The sequence below is a fragment of the Petaurus breviceps genome, unplaced genomic scaffold (genome assembly GCF_028583685.1).
Source record: "Petaurus breviceps papuanus isolate PSGF00001 unplaced genomic scaffold, PetGlider_PUasm1.0 188, whole genome shotgun sequence".
NCBI classification, from domain to species: domain Eukaryota; kingdom Metazoa; phylum Chordata; class Mammalia; order Diprotodontia; family Petauridae; genus Petaurus; species Petaurus breviceps.
The window spans coordinates 40579343-40594791 of NW_027185804.1; the positions used below are offsets into that span (position 1 = coordinate 40579343).

General features: G+C 35.0%; 1 protein-coding gene across 1 annotated transcript; it reads left to right on the forward strand.

The window, feature by feature from the left end:
- The first annotated feature begins 8750 nt into the window (after positions 1-8750).
- LOC138163336 (olfactory receptor 1165-like) lies at positions 8751-9707 on the forward strand. Its single transcript, XM_069090860.1, has one exon. The coding sequence runs from the start codon at positions 8751-8753 to the stop codon at positions 9705-9707; it is 957 nt and encodes a 318-aa protein (XP_068946961.1).
- The last annotated feature ends 5742 nt before the right edge of the window (positions 9708-15449 follow it).

The window sequence follows — 15449 nt, forward strand, 5'->3', positions numbered from 1 at the left end:
CCAGATTTGAACTCAGGTCCTCCTGACTCCAGAGCCAGTGCTCTATTCACTGTACCACTTAGTCACCCCTAAAGGCCCATTTTCTTAAATATACAAATAACTGAGTCAAATTTATAAGAATACAAACCATTCCCCAATTGATAAATGGTCAAAGGATATGAACAGGCACTTTTCAGAGGAAGAAATTAAAATTTTCAATAACCATATGAAAAATGGTCTAAATCACTATAGATTAGAGAAATGCAAATCAGAACAACTCTTAGGTACCACACCTCACCACTCACATTGTTTAAAATGATAAAATGGGAAAATGATCAATCTTGGAGAGGATGTGGAGAAATTGGAATACTAATGTTGGAGTTGTGAACTGATCCAACCATTCTGGAGAGCAATTTGGAACTATGCCCAAAAGGGTTATAAAAAATGGATACCATTTAACCTAACAATACCATTTCTATGGCTGTATCCTAAAGAGTTCATACCAGAGAGAGGAAGATCCATTTCCACAGAAATATTTATAGCAGCTCTCTTTACGATGGCAAAGAATTGGAAATCAAAGGGATGCCCATCACTTGGGGAATGAATGAACAAAGTGTTGCATATGAATGTAATGGTATACTATTGTACTACAAGAAAAGAGGAGGAAAAGGACTTCAAAATAACCTGGAGAGATTTATATGATTTCATGCTGAGTGAGAAGAGGCAGAACCACGAAAACTTTGTCCACAAGTACAACACATGGGGTCTATGACTAATAACTGATAGACTGTGCTCCTCTCAGGATTGCAAGGTTATAAGACAACTCCAAAAGACTCATGGTAGAAAGCATATCCATATCCAGAAAAAAAAGAACTATGAAGTTTGAACATGGATTGAAGGAAACTAATTGCTCTCTCTTTTGTGTTTAGTTTTGTTTTGTTTCGTCTTTCTCGTTGTGCACTTCATTGGTTAAAATTCTTCTTAACCACCTGACTAATGCCTAGTGCTAAGGTATTTGTAGAGCCTATATCAGATTTGCATGCCACCATGCAGAGTGAGGAAAGGTGAGGGGGGTGGAATTCGGAACTCATGGTATTATGGAACAGAATGTTGTAAATTAAAAGTAGTTAAATTTAATTTTAAAAAAAATTAAAAAGAAAACTTGAATTTTGAAGAGATTAGGGAAAATTGAGGGAAAGTTTCCTTTTATTATTTTCTTCACCCATTAAATGTAAGCTCTTTGAATACAGGGTCTGTCAGTTTTTCTGTTTATATTTGTATGTCTACTACTTTAAAAAAAAGTGTTTGAAACACAGAATATACTCAATAAATAATTGTTTTCTATTGAATATCAGATTCCAAGGGGGCATGATCACTAGGCTTACTTTTTCCAGGACCTTCAGGAGATTTCTGGCAAATATGGATACATTTCAGGTTTCTTATTATCAAAGAGCTTAAAATATTAAAAACGTATTAAAAATGAGTTACTATTATTATTGCTACTATATTAGAAGGTAAGCAAGTTAAAATAGATCTTTTCATCCATTACTTTTTTTGAACCTCCAACCACCTAAATATATTCAATATATACTTACTGACTGAGAGATGTCAGCTTATTTTAGTTGAACTTTTTTTTGTTCTATTAAACACTTTTAATTCCCATGTTATTCTTCTCTATTGCACACCTGGTACAAGTTGAATAATTTTTTTATTAAGAAAGAGGTTGCATCTCAATGGAAATCTATTTACTAGGAATAGATTGAATATGAACACTATTGTTTTGTTGTTGGCTCCTCCTTTAAAATTGATCTCCTCTATGCATCCCCAACATTAAATGCTGTGCTTGGAACTTTGTAAGCATATTAAAAGTTTATTGCCTAATGAACTCACTAGAAATGCCTCCAAATTCACAAATTTAATTATTTTATGACCGAGACAGGGGTGAACCCACTTTATACAATATCTCCACTGTCCTGGGCAAGGTGAAATTAAGAAGTATTTATTAGTTCTCTCAATAAGCATTTATTAATATGATGATGCCCGAGACTTATTCCAAAACTTCTGAGTATAAATCTTCAAGTCATGTGATAATTAGATTTTAATTGTATAATGTTATAATCCTATGGAAAGTCTAAGTTAACATTTGTGAAGGTGGAAGAAATTATAATTGCATGACTAATTTGATTTTTAGATCATTTCCTTCACTGAAAGTGACATGGAGACTCTTTTAAAAAGTATTTCTTTTGAAACCATATACGGAGAGTAAATACAAGGTCTCTAGAGTCTATGTCCCAAACGTCTTGGAGGCAAATATAAAATTTTGCACATAAAATCCACACAGTTTCCAAAAAGAATACAAGGATATCTCTGATTCTTTGTTGTAAAATGGAGAGAATCCCATTTTCCTTGGACAGTCAGAAAAAAAGACTGATTTTTGTCAATAATATATACCAGTGTATTAATTCTTAGTTTGACAATTTTGAAGGGGCAGGCAAAGTATCTAATCATGAAATTTCTATATCAGAATATATACCATCTGTACTGTGGATCTAGGAAATGAAGCAGACAGGACAATCTATGTTCTGGTGAGTAGATATGTCTGCTTATCAGCTCATATACACGCTTTTTTTTCCTGGACTATAGACTGGAAACTAGATTACTCTTTCATTAATTGCCTAAAAGATAAATCAGAAAGGAAGAATCAAAAAAGGGTTAGGGGAAAGGCTTATATGAGATCGTCCTCCTCCTCCCTCTCACCAATATCATTCACTTTGTTTTCATCATTTTTGTGCAGGGAACCCAATATCTATGAATGTTAGGAGGTATCATATAATGTCCCTTCCCACAAGAGGTTTTCAATAGATTTGGGAAGATGATAACTGCATAGAAAGACTGATAACAATACCATGTAGTTCATGTTAAAATTCCACTGGCAATTTCAATCAAGCCTACAGAAATTGAGAGCAAGGAAGAATTCCTATGGCTGAGCAGAATAGGATTACCAGCAAGTTGAACAATATATGTCTGAAAGCCTAGACTTAATTTAGTAGGGATCAAGAAAGGAGGCATCACACTTTGGAGAAAATGATACATACCATGGCATGAAGGCAGGAATGTATATATTATCTACAGAGAATATAGAGCAGGTTCATTTGGCAGCAATTGTGGATTCACTTAGGAAATTTGTTGGGAGATAATGTTAGAAAGGAAGTGAATTATATATCTGGCAAAAATAAAATGAAAAAATGTGTAGTGGCATTAGAGCAGTAGAGAGGAATCCTAGTGCAATTTATATAATGCAAGACTATGAATAAGAACAGTCTTGGTTCACATTGTGCCCAATATCCTAGTTAAGTGACAATGAGGCTGATAGAGGAATGAGTTCAAGTCTCTACTCCTAAAGAAATATCTGAAGTTACAAATTGCAAAAGATGTCTGAAGGTACATTAATGGAGATGGTTTACATGCTTAAAGCTCCTTTTATCTCCTAACAAAAAGATCTAGACCAAGCACAAAAATCTGTCATTTAATAAAAAAAATCACAGCAAACATATTCCTTGACCCTCAATTATTATTAAGATTATATTTTGACAATAATTATTTTTAAAGCCCTATTTTCAAAGATTTTCAGAAATGTGTCACTATGAAACCTAAAAAAATCCCAAACTTGCAATCAACTTATATCTTTGACTTTAAGGCAATGGTTTGATGGAGATACATTAATGCATTGAAAGACTATAGTGCCCTCAGAATGGACAAGTATGAGGTATACAATAAATCTTGGAATGAAATATGGATAGGAAGGGGAGAAACATGATTGTCATCAATATAGTAGTACAGAATCAGGATTAGTGGGGTGCAAATTACAAAGAAGGAAATTTAGTTTTCATGCAAGGCAGATTTTCTGAACTATTAGAGCTCATTAACAGTGGAAGAGACTGGGTGTCGTTCCCTGCAGGTTCCAAGAATGTTTCTCTTTGTCTTATTCATAATGTTTATTTTCACCAGTTGAGTGTATCTTGTTGTTACATGTAAGTAAACTAAAATTATAAAAAAATGTATTCTCTGACATCATGAGATCCATAATTCATGTCAGGGAAGGGGACATTTCCATAGAAAGTGCGCACTAATGCTAAAAAAAGGTAAGTGCTTAATGTGTTTCACAAAATTGTGTTACAACTTTGAGAGGAGAGATGACAGAGATTTTTGAGATCTTCAGTGGACAGAAAATGGTCAAACAATGGTTTGAAAATTAGGAAAGATTTGCTCAATACTTAGGGGAAATTTAACACTTCTACAATTAGAAAAGCAGAAAGAAGTCACGAAAGCAGGAAGGATAGTGAGAGTAGAGTATAGAGCAAAGAATATAAAATTTGTTCATGGTATAAAAGTAATACACTTGGGTTGAAACTGTTGCTAGTTGTATACAATTGGGTTGGGAAATCAGAGCTCTTGAGAAAAAGATTATGAAAGAACTTAAATGACATGATAAGCACTCTAATAGTCTACTTGGTTTTGACAATAATTTCAAACAGAATTATTATCATTTTGTAATTGATTGGTTTTGAAGATGAAAGGCAGTGAAGTGCAAAGAGGGCCAGATGTTGACATTGAGAAATCTTGTCAGAATAATGATTCTGATTTTTAATACCTAGGTAATCTTGGAGAAATCATTTAATATCTTGGTGCATCAGTTGCATATAAAATGAGGTGCTGGACTAGATGGCATAAAAGTCTTCAACACCTAAATCTATAAAAGTAAATTATAAATCTGTAATCATAGGATCACTGAGCCTACAAATCCATTGAAGGACCCAGAAATTCACATGAGATGGGTCAGGTTGAAAAAAGTAGCTAAAAAATAAAAAAATAGATAAGAAGAAAGATTATTTTAGGGCGTCTTATACTGAGTTACATATATATGCATTACATTATGTATATATGTATATATATTTGAACAACAGTATAGTACAGTGGAGAGAATGAGTCAGGGCGATCTTTGTTATAGCTCTACCTATGAAGACATTAGTAGAGAATGTTTGAATTAAATGATCCTGGACAATTGTAAATAAGAAAGATTGTGTTATCCTTTTTCAGTTTATTTTATTAGGATCCATGGCAAAGGCAATATCTAGTTTCCAGGTGTTAGATAATAACTCATAGAATGTTTCTAAGAATTCTAGATTGTGATTCTTAAAATCATAGCGATAGTCCTACCACAATTGCACAGTGAGAAAAGGAATGACATAGCATGATATTTACTATGCTTTAGACAAATGACAACATTGCTACATCTAACTTGTGAACTTAATGTTGGCAAGATGCCTTCTTTGTCTGCTGCCTTATAAAGCAAGTGGGCACTTGTCAGTGTGGGTGGAACCCATTTGGGATTTGGGTAATGTGAATACCTGCCTTAACTGGCTACCTTTCAGACTTGAGGGGATTCGTGGGAGTGCACAAACCAGAATTCTATGCCTGTCTCAACTGACCCCATTGAGAGGTAGGGGTAGTTGTCCCCTCTTCACTCCAGCCTCTGTGCAATGGGTTATTAGGGATGCTGTAAGAGTTGGTGCTTGCACAATCAGCAATTCCCTTTGAGAAAACTAGACTAAAATAAAGGAAGAATATTAACCCATCCAAAGTTGTTTCCCTGTCCTCCAGATCTAAGTGAACCTATAAAGACTGGAGACCAAAAACTCTCCAGGGATTTCTGTATCATAATTGTGAAAGAACAAGTGATTTAGTCACATTGTGTCTCAGGCAATAATAATGAAAAACCACCCTAAAAAACAAGGAGCAGCAAGGTGGTGCAGTGGATAGAGCACTGACCTAGAGTTGGAAAGGTCTGAGGTAAAATCTGTCCTTAGACACTTACTAGCTTTGTGACTCTTGGAAGTCACTTCACTCAATTTGCTTTTAGCTCCCCATCTGTAAAAGGACCTAGAGAAGGAAATGTTAGAGCACTCCAGAATCATAGTCAACATTGTGGGCTATCTAGAGTTGTCCTAATCTATATCTGACTACTGGACTCACATGACTGCAGAGGAGAAAGTGAAGCTGGTGATTTGGCACAGTCCTCCCTCACTTACATCCAATTCCCTTGCATGTCATGGCATCACCTCCCTGATGTCATGGTCCATTTTGAGAATGAAAGATAAACAACAGCAAAAACAATAACAACATCTTAGTTAAGGAAATATGAACAGGAACAGTTGCATATGACTGAAAAAATGACTGAAAGCATCAGATAACTCTCTAATTGTATGTTACAAATAGCTCTTACACAGCAGTAAGGAATCTTTCTTTCCATATAAATGCATTTAGTGATCACATATGTGAGACTTTGGTGAAGTCATTTAAAAGCACAAAAGGAAAAATAAGTTGTGAGTTAAGGGTGATATTTGTTGTCCTTTATAGAAGGTCAGGAACTCACACGAATATTTGAAAAATAAGAAAATGGCAGTTCATTAAAATTTATGAAATGCCAACTATTGGGCATAGATTGTAGCAGAAAAATCATAATTAAGGAACAATATCCTCAGGGCATAAAATTTGGCTCAGGATAGAAAAGGATGGTTAAGTGGAACAAGTTAGAATTTGTATATTTTAAAGAAGGAAGGAGGGTAAGATAAAAAAGATGAAATGTACATGTGGAAAGATTTTGAACTAGTAGATACTGGATTGGAATATTGAAATTTGTTATTCCTGGATGAAAAGTGACATTGACATAAACCATACATCTGTATTTACCACATTTGTAAATTTTAGTTTTCAGGTATCACTTTGCCCCATTGCCATTGTTCTTAGATACCTATCAAAATGGGGAATGTTCTACTATTACTGTCCATATAAAAAGAGAAATCCAAATTGAAACAGTAACTCCCATCCCTTCTTCATTGATGCATTTCTAATCAAAACACCCCAGTAAAGACTAACTTAATTCTAAGGTCACCAGGCCTCTACTTCTATTGAATTCTCTCTCTCTCTCTCTCTGTCTGTCTGTCTGTCTGTCTGTCTGTCTCTCTCTGTCTGTCTGTCTCTCTGTCTCTCTCTCTCTCTTGTCTCTCTCTTTTTCTGTATCTCTCTCCCCATCTCTCTGTTTATCATTTTAAAGATATATATTTTTCATTTTATCTTTTTCAGTTGTTATTAATACTGAGAAGATAGTTGCTACATTATGGTGGTTTGTAATGTGATTGGCAGAAATACTACCGGGCAGAAAAGATAATGCATCAGATCTGTGAAACACCTTCCTTTAGGATTTCTCTGCTTTTGAATTACTACATGATGACTTCTTTTCATTACAGCCACAGGCAATAGGGAAATAACTTTAATGGTTTGGATTGCGGGTTCAACTAATACAGTTTTTACCTATTCTGTTCATGCTGCTTACAAAGAGTGGAAAGGACAATAAGATTTTGGGGTGTAGATCTGGAAGTGACTAAAAATTGAATATATTATGTTAGAACTGGAAAAGGTTTTTAAATATTTTTAGTCAAACCTCATATTCCAGACTACAGTGAATCGATATCTGGGCCTCTAGTCAGGGAGACGAGTACAAATTTGACCTCTGAAACTTACTGCGTAACACTAGGCAAGTCATTTTTACATCTGTTTCTATCAGTTTCCCAAACTGTAAAATTGGAATAATGAAAGCATGTATCTCAATATTATTTTGGGATCATTTAGATAATAATTGCAAAGCACTTAAGATAAAAATTGGCATTCAGAAAATGCTATAAAAATGTTATTATTGTTGTCCTTGTTTTTATAAAGCTCAGGAAAAATAGGTAAAATGATTAATTCATGCTTATATAGGCATTGAGACTCACAATTGGGGCGGCCAGGTAGCACAGCGAGTAAGAGCACTGGCCCCAGAGTCAGGATGACCTGGGATCGAATCTGGGCTCAGACACTTAGCACCCACCCAGAAACACCTGGACATGTAACCTTGAGCAAGTTACTTAACCCCAAATACTTTAAAAAAGACTCACAGTTAGCATTAAAGTAATTTAAAAATATTATAACTAACTTTAAGACAGTACTGACTATGTGTCCAGTATTGTCTTAAGAATTAAAGAAATATTCTCCCATTTAATTTTTACAGCAACCCTAGAAATTTGGTACTACTGATGTCCTCATTTTAAAGATGAGGAAAGTGAGGCAAACTGAGCTTAAATAAATTTTCTAGGATCACAAAGCAGCTAGTATGTGTGAAACCGGATTTGAACTCAGGTTTTCCTGACTCCACATTTAGAAGTATCTTATTTGGCTGCCTATACAGCATAGTAGGGCTGATACCAATTTTTATGCTAATAGTTATATTACCTTGTTTTTGTTAATTTATATACATGCACACCCATCCATGCATAGATTTTAATATTATATTTGAAGAAAAGAGATGGGCTGCCTTATGAGTTAGTAGGCTCTCCTTCCATTAAGGGTTCAGAATGAGCTCTATTTTCTTGAATGGACATTTTTTAAAATACAGATTTTATGAGATTGTGTGAACTGAGAAAACATTTATATATTCAGACCATTGTCTATGTCATTATTTCTTACCTTTCTTTCATGCTCCATGATTTTCTCTAAATCTAAGAGGAAAGGCCTTGACAGAAAGTGCTAACTCTAAACCTAATTCTATTTTTGATTCCTTAATAAATGTAACAATGATAATAGTCTAATACATGCTCTGTTCTTATTTTCTGTTCCTCGATTTCTTTATGTTTTGCTTCATATTATCCATCTCTAACTCTCTCCAGCAGAAAATCATGGTGAACCCTAAGAAGAATCAGAGTAGTACAGCTGTGATCATCCTCTTAGGATTCTCTGATTACCCAGAACTCCAGGTGCCGCTCTTTCTACTCTTCCTCGTCATGTATGCAGTCACAGTGCTGGGGAATGTTGGCATGATTGTGATCATCAAGATCAATCCCAAACTCCACACCCCAATGTACTTTTTCCTCAAGCACTTGTCCTTTGTGGATTTCTGTTACTCCACTGTAGTTGTACCAAAACTACTAGAAACCTTAGTTGTAGAAGACAGAAGTATCTCCATCAAAGCCTGCATCACACAGTTTTCCTTTGGTGTCACCTGTGTGATGACAGAGATGGGCATGTTGGCAGTGATGGCCTATGACCGATTTGTTGCTATATGTTACCCTTTGCTGTATACAGTTTCTATGTCCCCAAAACACTGTTCCCTGTTAGTGACTGTGGTATATTCCTGGGGCATAATTTCTTCTATTGTACTCATCTACTCACTTCTTGTATTGTCATTTTGTGAGACCAAAATCATTGATAACTTTGCCTGTGAATATTCTGTTTTTCTTTCTGCTTCCTGCTCTGATACACACTTCAGTGAAATAATACTTTTTATTTTTCTAAATCTCAATTCATTTTGCACCCTCTTCATTATCCTTACATCATATCTCTTTATTTTTGTCACTATCCTCAAAATGCATTCAGCTGGTGGGAGATATAAGGCTTTATCCACTTGTGCCTCCCACTTGACAGCTGTTACCATCTTCTATGGGACCATCCTCTTCCTCTATGGTATTCCCAATTCCAAAAATTCTTGGCTTGTAGTCAAAGTAGGATCTGTTTTTTATGGAGTAGTGATTCCTATGCTGAATCCCTTAATATACAGTCTGAGGAATAATGATGTGAAGGAAACTTTCAGGAAAATATTGGATCTCAAAATCATTTCTCAGCAAGACCAGTTATAGATTCTCAGACTACTGTCCAAACTGTTCTGATGGAATTTACTGTGGTTTTATTTAATTGTTTGATTCCTATTCAGTTACTCACTTCTTTTGTAGTCCCACCTTCAATTTCTCCAATCATCTGAAGTGGTCAGAAAATTCAAAGGCAAATGAAACAATTATGTTTGAAATGAGAATAATCACTGCCAGAAAATCATTAGAATTTATTCTAAGGGTAGCATCAAGCTCAGAACTTTTCATTAAAGTTCCTTGACATTTTATTGTAAAAATAAATCTATTCATTCTACAAGTGTCAATACCTGTTTTCTTTTTCTTTTTCTTTGTCAATCTTCACATTTCCATTACTCCCCCAAAAGAATGGAACAATAGTCTAAACTGTTAGATAATGGGAGGACTGGCAGAAGCAAACACTTTATTGAGGGACCATATTCACTGTTGGAGGAGAATAAAATCCCCCCACATATGGAGCAACTCACTGGGATAATAGAATCTTGATGAACTCAAGTTCAGTCCTTCAAAGTGCTTAGTACAGTTTTGTAAAATAGTGGAAACTTAGTGAATGATAGATTATTGATTCATTTCTAGTGTGAAGACAAAGGTTCCTGCCTCTCCTCTCATTCAGTATAAGCAAATCTATCACAGAAATCAGCTTCCAATTAATTATTTTAGTTTTTAATTAATTCAATAAAGGAAGCATTTCCATGGTATAGTATAATAAAAAGATGATTGCACATGAAACTAGAAATTTATTATGCACAACTTGCTATTTCTTTTAGAGACACTTTTTTTTTCCTCTTTTTCCATCTACCTGTGCTGCCCTAGTGATGGCTAACATTAGACACAAATATAAATATACACACATATATACATATGTATATGTAAAAATGAACAGGCATATCAAATATATGTGTGTATCTGTAAAATCATTCTATACATACTTCTACCTATCATTTATTCCCCTGAATACAGACAGAGTCTTCCTTCATATATACTTTGCAATATATTTGGTTATTTATATTAATCAAAATCACTTAGTCTAAATGTTGTTAAAATGATATTACTCTTACAGAATACAATGTTTTCTTGGTTCTGGATATTTCACTTTATTTTATGCAACTCTACCCATAATAAAACTGCAAATTCCTCAACCTCAGTTTCTACTCCAGATTTTTAAAAGTCCATTGACAAGACAAAAGTCACGATGACTGGTGATGGCCTGGAATTCAGCAATGACCTTGGCCCTATGATAAAAATAATTTTAAAGCAATTTATACATATTCAATATCAGTCAGCATTAACATTGACAATAGGATAATGAATAAATTTAGAAAATATCCATTCAAACACCAATTAATGAAACAATAGGTTCCTTGTTTTGGATGTTGTTATTGAAAGGTTAATATTTTTTCATCATATAAAAGCAAGAGATTTGAAACATCTAAATTCAACTTTTGTTTAACATCTTTTCACAGAGCTTTAGTTTACTATATAATGTAATTTATAAGAGGCAAGGCATCCTTCTACTTGAATGGGAGAATTAACACCACATATAAAGTAAAATCTTCTGATATGAGTGCCTTACCACGGGAAGGACATAAATATGTATTAGAGGGTGAATAAGAGGGTGATAATCTGTATGATGAAGAACCTCTAATTCTTGCCAAATGACGATTAGTGAAAGAATTTTTGTAAGGACATGCTCCAAAAGGCTTAAAGTCCTTGCCTACTGCCTTCATTGAACCATTCCCATCTTCATCATCATCACCACCATTCCCATCTTCATCATCATCACCACCACCATCAAAAAAAGCTAGCCCTGAGCAACAGCAACAACTCCAAAACAACAGTAGCATTTGTTGCTTTAATATCATGCTTGAATTGCTGGTTCCATTCCCTTCAATGAACAATGAAACCATTGTGAAGCTGTAATACATATACTCTTCAGATGTTTGAACATTTAGTTACATCTTATTTTTCGCAGTGTTGTGAATCCATGCTTAAGTGAAACAAGAATGTTAAAACCAGAAAACCAAGCTAAATGCCCTTACTCATTACTTTGTAGAATGGATTGGTCTCCATCCCATCACCATAAAGCTTATCTCCTTAAATTAAGAGGCAAAATACAATAATGTGATAAGTTAACTATTCCTGAATGTCAGGTTTTCCTTGGTGTACTCTCTTCAAATCTTCATAACCTCTTTCTAGTACGTGGGGGAATGTCTTGGAGTGGGGAGATATTTTGCTAGAAAACAAGATATGGAGAAGTTACAATTGCTGATCAGGGAGGAGAATAGTGATCATTAAACACTCAGACACAACGTGAGGTTGATGTAATTGGATGCAATGTTAAACTACCCAACAGAAATGTAATATTCCCTCTTATAAGTTGCTTTCCACTTTTCTGAAATATAAAACTTCCTCATCTCTGCCCTTTAATTCTTCTAGCTTCCTCTGGAAATCAGTAGAAATGATGATGTTTGTGCATGTTGTATAACCAAGAATGCCAAAGCAGAGTTACCTGGCATTGAATTCACACACTCAAACCTTCTCTTGGTCAAGTGGCAAAAAGGTTTTTATAATATTTTAGCAAAAGCAGGCAAAGGTCCTTATGGGACCTGCTAGTGAGTGAGCATGATTCTGGGGTTTATGTGGGAAAGGGCATAGGAAAGGAAGGTGAGGGATACAAGTTAGATAATCTAGGGGATGGAAGTTGTAGATGGGAAAGTGTAGGGACTACACTAGACATCAAGGAGTTTTGAGAGGCAAAAACCTTGGGGATCTGACATGGTACAAAAATCCTCGGGTGAGGCATTCCTGCTGTCTCTTCTGACAAGAGAATGTTGTTTTGAAAAAGAAAATTTTCTCACAAGACAGGGGCCTACTGAGAAATTAGGAGGCTTCCAGAGTGTATTTTAGGGTTGGGATCCAAGTACCCCATCAAAATAACAGTTTCTAAACATGAGAAATTTTCTAATCGGATTTTCTTTTAATAGTGTGCATTCATTACACCCAGACACAATCTGGGAATAGATATGCAAATGTGTGTATATACACAGGTGCATCCATGCATATAAATAGATGTGCAGAGATATTCAGACTTACTTCTTTACAGATGATCCATGAAGGGTCAATAGAGAATCTCTAGGGTCTGAAACCCAAGGGACTTGGAGGCAAATGTAAGATCTTGAGCATTAATACCATACTTGAGTTTCATATAGAATAAGATCACATGTGTCTGACTCTGCACTTTGATGTAAAGTGAAGACAACCACATCTTCCTTGTCCAGTTGATGAAAAAGACTGTGATTTTCTGGTAATGATGTCAATCAGTGGATTAATTCTCAGCTTAATAATTAGGAAAGGATCAGGGAGGGATCTAATCATGAAATTACTATGTCATAAGAAACACCGTTTATACTATACATCAAGAAACAGAACATTCAGGAGAATCTGTGTGAAACATGCTTGGTGAGTGAAAATGGGCCAAAAAAAAAAAAGGTGAGTTAACCCTCTATACCTAAGGAATTATCTGAAATCATAAATTGGAAAAGATACCTGAAGCTGTATCAGTGGAAGTGGTTTACATGTCTGAAGCTCCTTGTAACTATGAAATCAAAGTTCCAGACCAAGCATGAAAATTTATCATTTAATTTAAAAAACACTATAATCATACTCATTGACCCTTAATTATCATTATTGAGATTTTATTCTAAAAAATTATGGTTATTTTAGAGTTTTCTTTTAAAAAATTCTCAAAACAATATACAATTGTAAAACCTATAAAATACAAGTCTGAAATCAACTTAAATGTTTGATAATAAAGCAATATTTTGATTGAATGAGATGCATTAGTGCATTAGAAGACTCCAATCGCACCAGAACAGAAAAGTATAGGGGAATGCAATAAATCCTGAAACCATCTGAGGATGAGAAGGGGAGAATCATGGCTGTCTTAAGTAGAGTAGTATAATACCAAGAGTAGTGGGGTTTGATCTGAGGTAGATCTGAATAATGAATGTTTTTTAAAAATGGAACAGAATGAGGGGTGGCCAGGTGGCTCAGTGAGTAAGAACACCAGCTCCAGTGTGGGGATGACCTGGGGATCAAATGCGGGCTCAGATACTTAGCACCACACCTAGAAATAACTGGCCGTGTAACCTTGAGCAATATACTTAACCCCTATTGTTTTAAAAAAAAAAAAAGTGGAACACAGAATGACTCAGTTGGTTGAAGGTTTCAAGGACATTTCTTTTTCTCCTTCTTAATATTTATTTTTACCAAGTGTGTGTATCTTGTTTCAACACATATCCAAAGTTGTAAGAAACACATTCATTGACATCAGGGATTCGTAATTCAAATAAGGAAGTAGACATTTTCACACAATGATCATTACTAATACTAAAAATATAAGAGCCTAACGTGTCTTAAAAAATTTGTCTTACATCTTTGAGAGGAGAAGGTGGACAATGGACATAGAATGGCCAAGGAATAGATTGAAAATTGAGAGGTTTCCTTGATAATTGAGGAAAAGTTAATATTTCTTCAATTAGTATAGCAGAAAGAGGTCACAGAGGCAAGGAGTATGATGAGAGCTGAGGTATGGAGAAAAAAGACATATCTTGTTTTGGTAATAAAAAAGAATATACACTTTGGTTGAAACTAGCACTAGCTATTACAATGGAGAGAAAAAATCAGATTTCATAAGCGTCAGTTTATGGAAGAATTTGAATGATAGCCTAATAGTGTATTTAGTTTAGACCATATAATTTGAAACACAAGTATTTCCATTTTGTAGCTTATTGCAATTTTTTGTATTTATTAACTTCTCTCAATAAGCATTTATTAATGGACTGCTGGCCAAGCATTACTCCAAGACCTCTGAGAGAAATTTATTCCATTACATAGCAATTTTCATCTAATTATGCATTTTATAATTTTATGGAAAGTCTATTTCAATATTTGTTAAGGAAAGAATTCTAACTGTTGGACCAATTTAATTTCTAAAAAATTCCATTTTCTAAAAGTAACATAGCAGAGACATTTTTTTCTTGAATTACTTCTTTAAAGATGACATGTGTAGGGTCAATAGAGAATCTCTATGGTCTGAAACCCAAAGGACTTGGAGGCAAATGTGAGATCTTCAGCATAATTACCATATTTGAGTTTCAGATACAGTAAGATCAAATGTGTCTGACTCTGCACTTTATTATTCAGTGAATGAAAAGGATGGATTTTCTGATAATGATGTCTATCAGTGGATTAATTCTAAGCTTAATAATTAGAAAGGGATCAGGAAGGGATCTAATCATGAAATTACTATGTCATAAGAAACACCTTCTATACTATAGATCAAGAAACTGAAACATTGAGGTGAGCAGCCTGCAGAGGCAGGCCTGGAAGAGGCCTGATTAACTTGAAGGGCAAGTTATCTCACCAACCACAAGGGCCACTACCAGGCTTATCACCAAAGGGCTGGGACTGGAAAGACCAAGTAAGAACCAAATGCAGGGGCCCCTGTCCAGGGCAGCAAATACTCCTGAGACTACCACTTCATAGCCCAGATATTTAAAAAAAAGCCCCTATCAGGACCTCCAAAGACCAGGAATGCAGAATGAACCCAGACTGCTACAATTCCCCCCACCCTGAAAACAAAGTAACAAAATATTGTGCCAGGGCAAAACCCTCTACAGTAAAGGATTGGGATCCATAGAAGAAGGAAGTGGTTAGAGCCCTGCCTCAAAATGG

Bases quoted from the DNA above. Each gene is read 5' to 3' on its own strand.
- LOC138163336 (XM_069090860.1), top strand. From the start codon at position 8,751: ATGGTGAACCCTAAGAAGAATCAGAGTAGTACAGCTGTGATCATCCTC.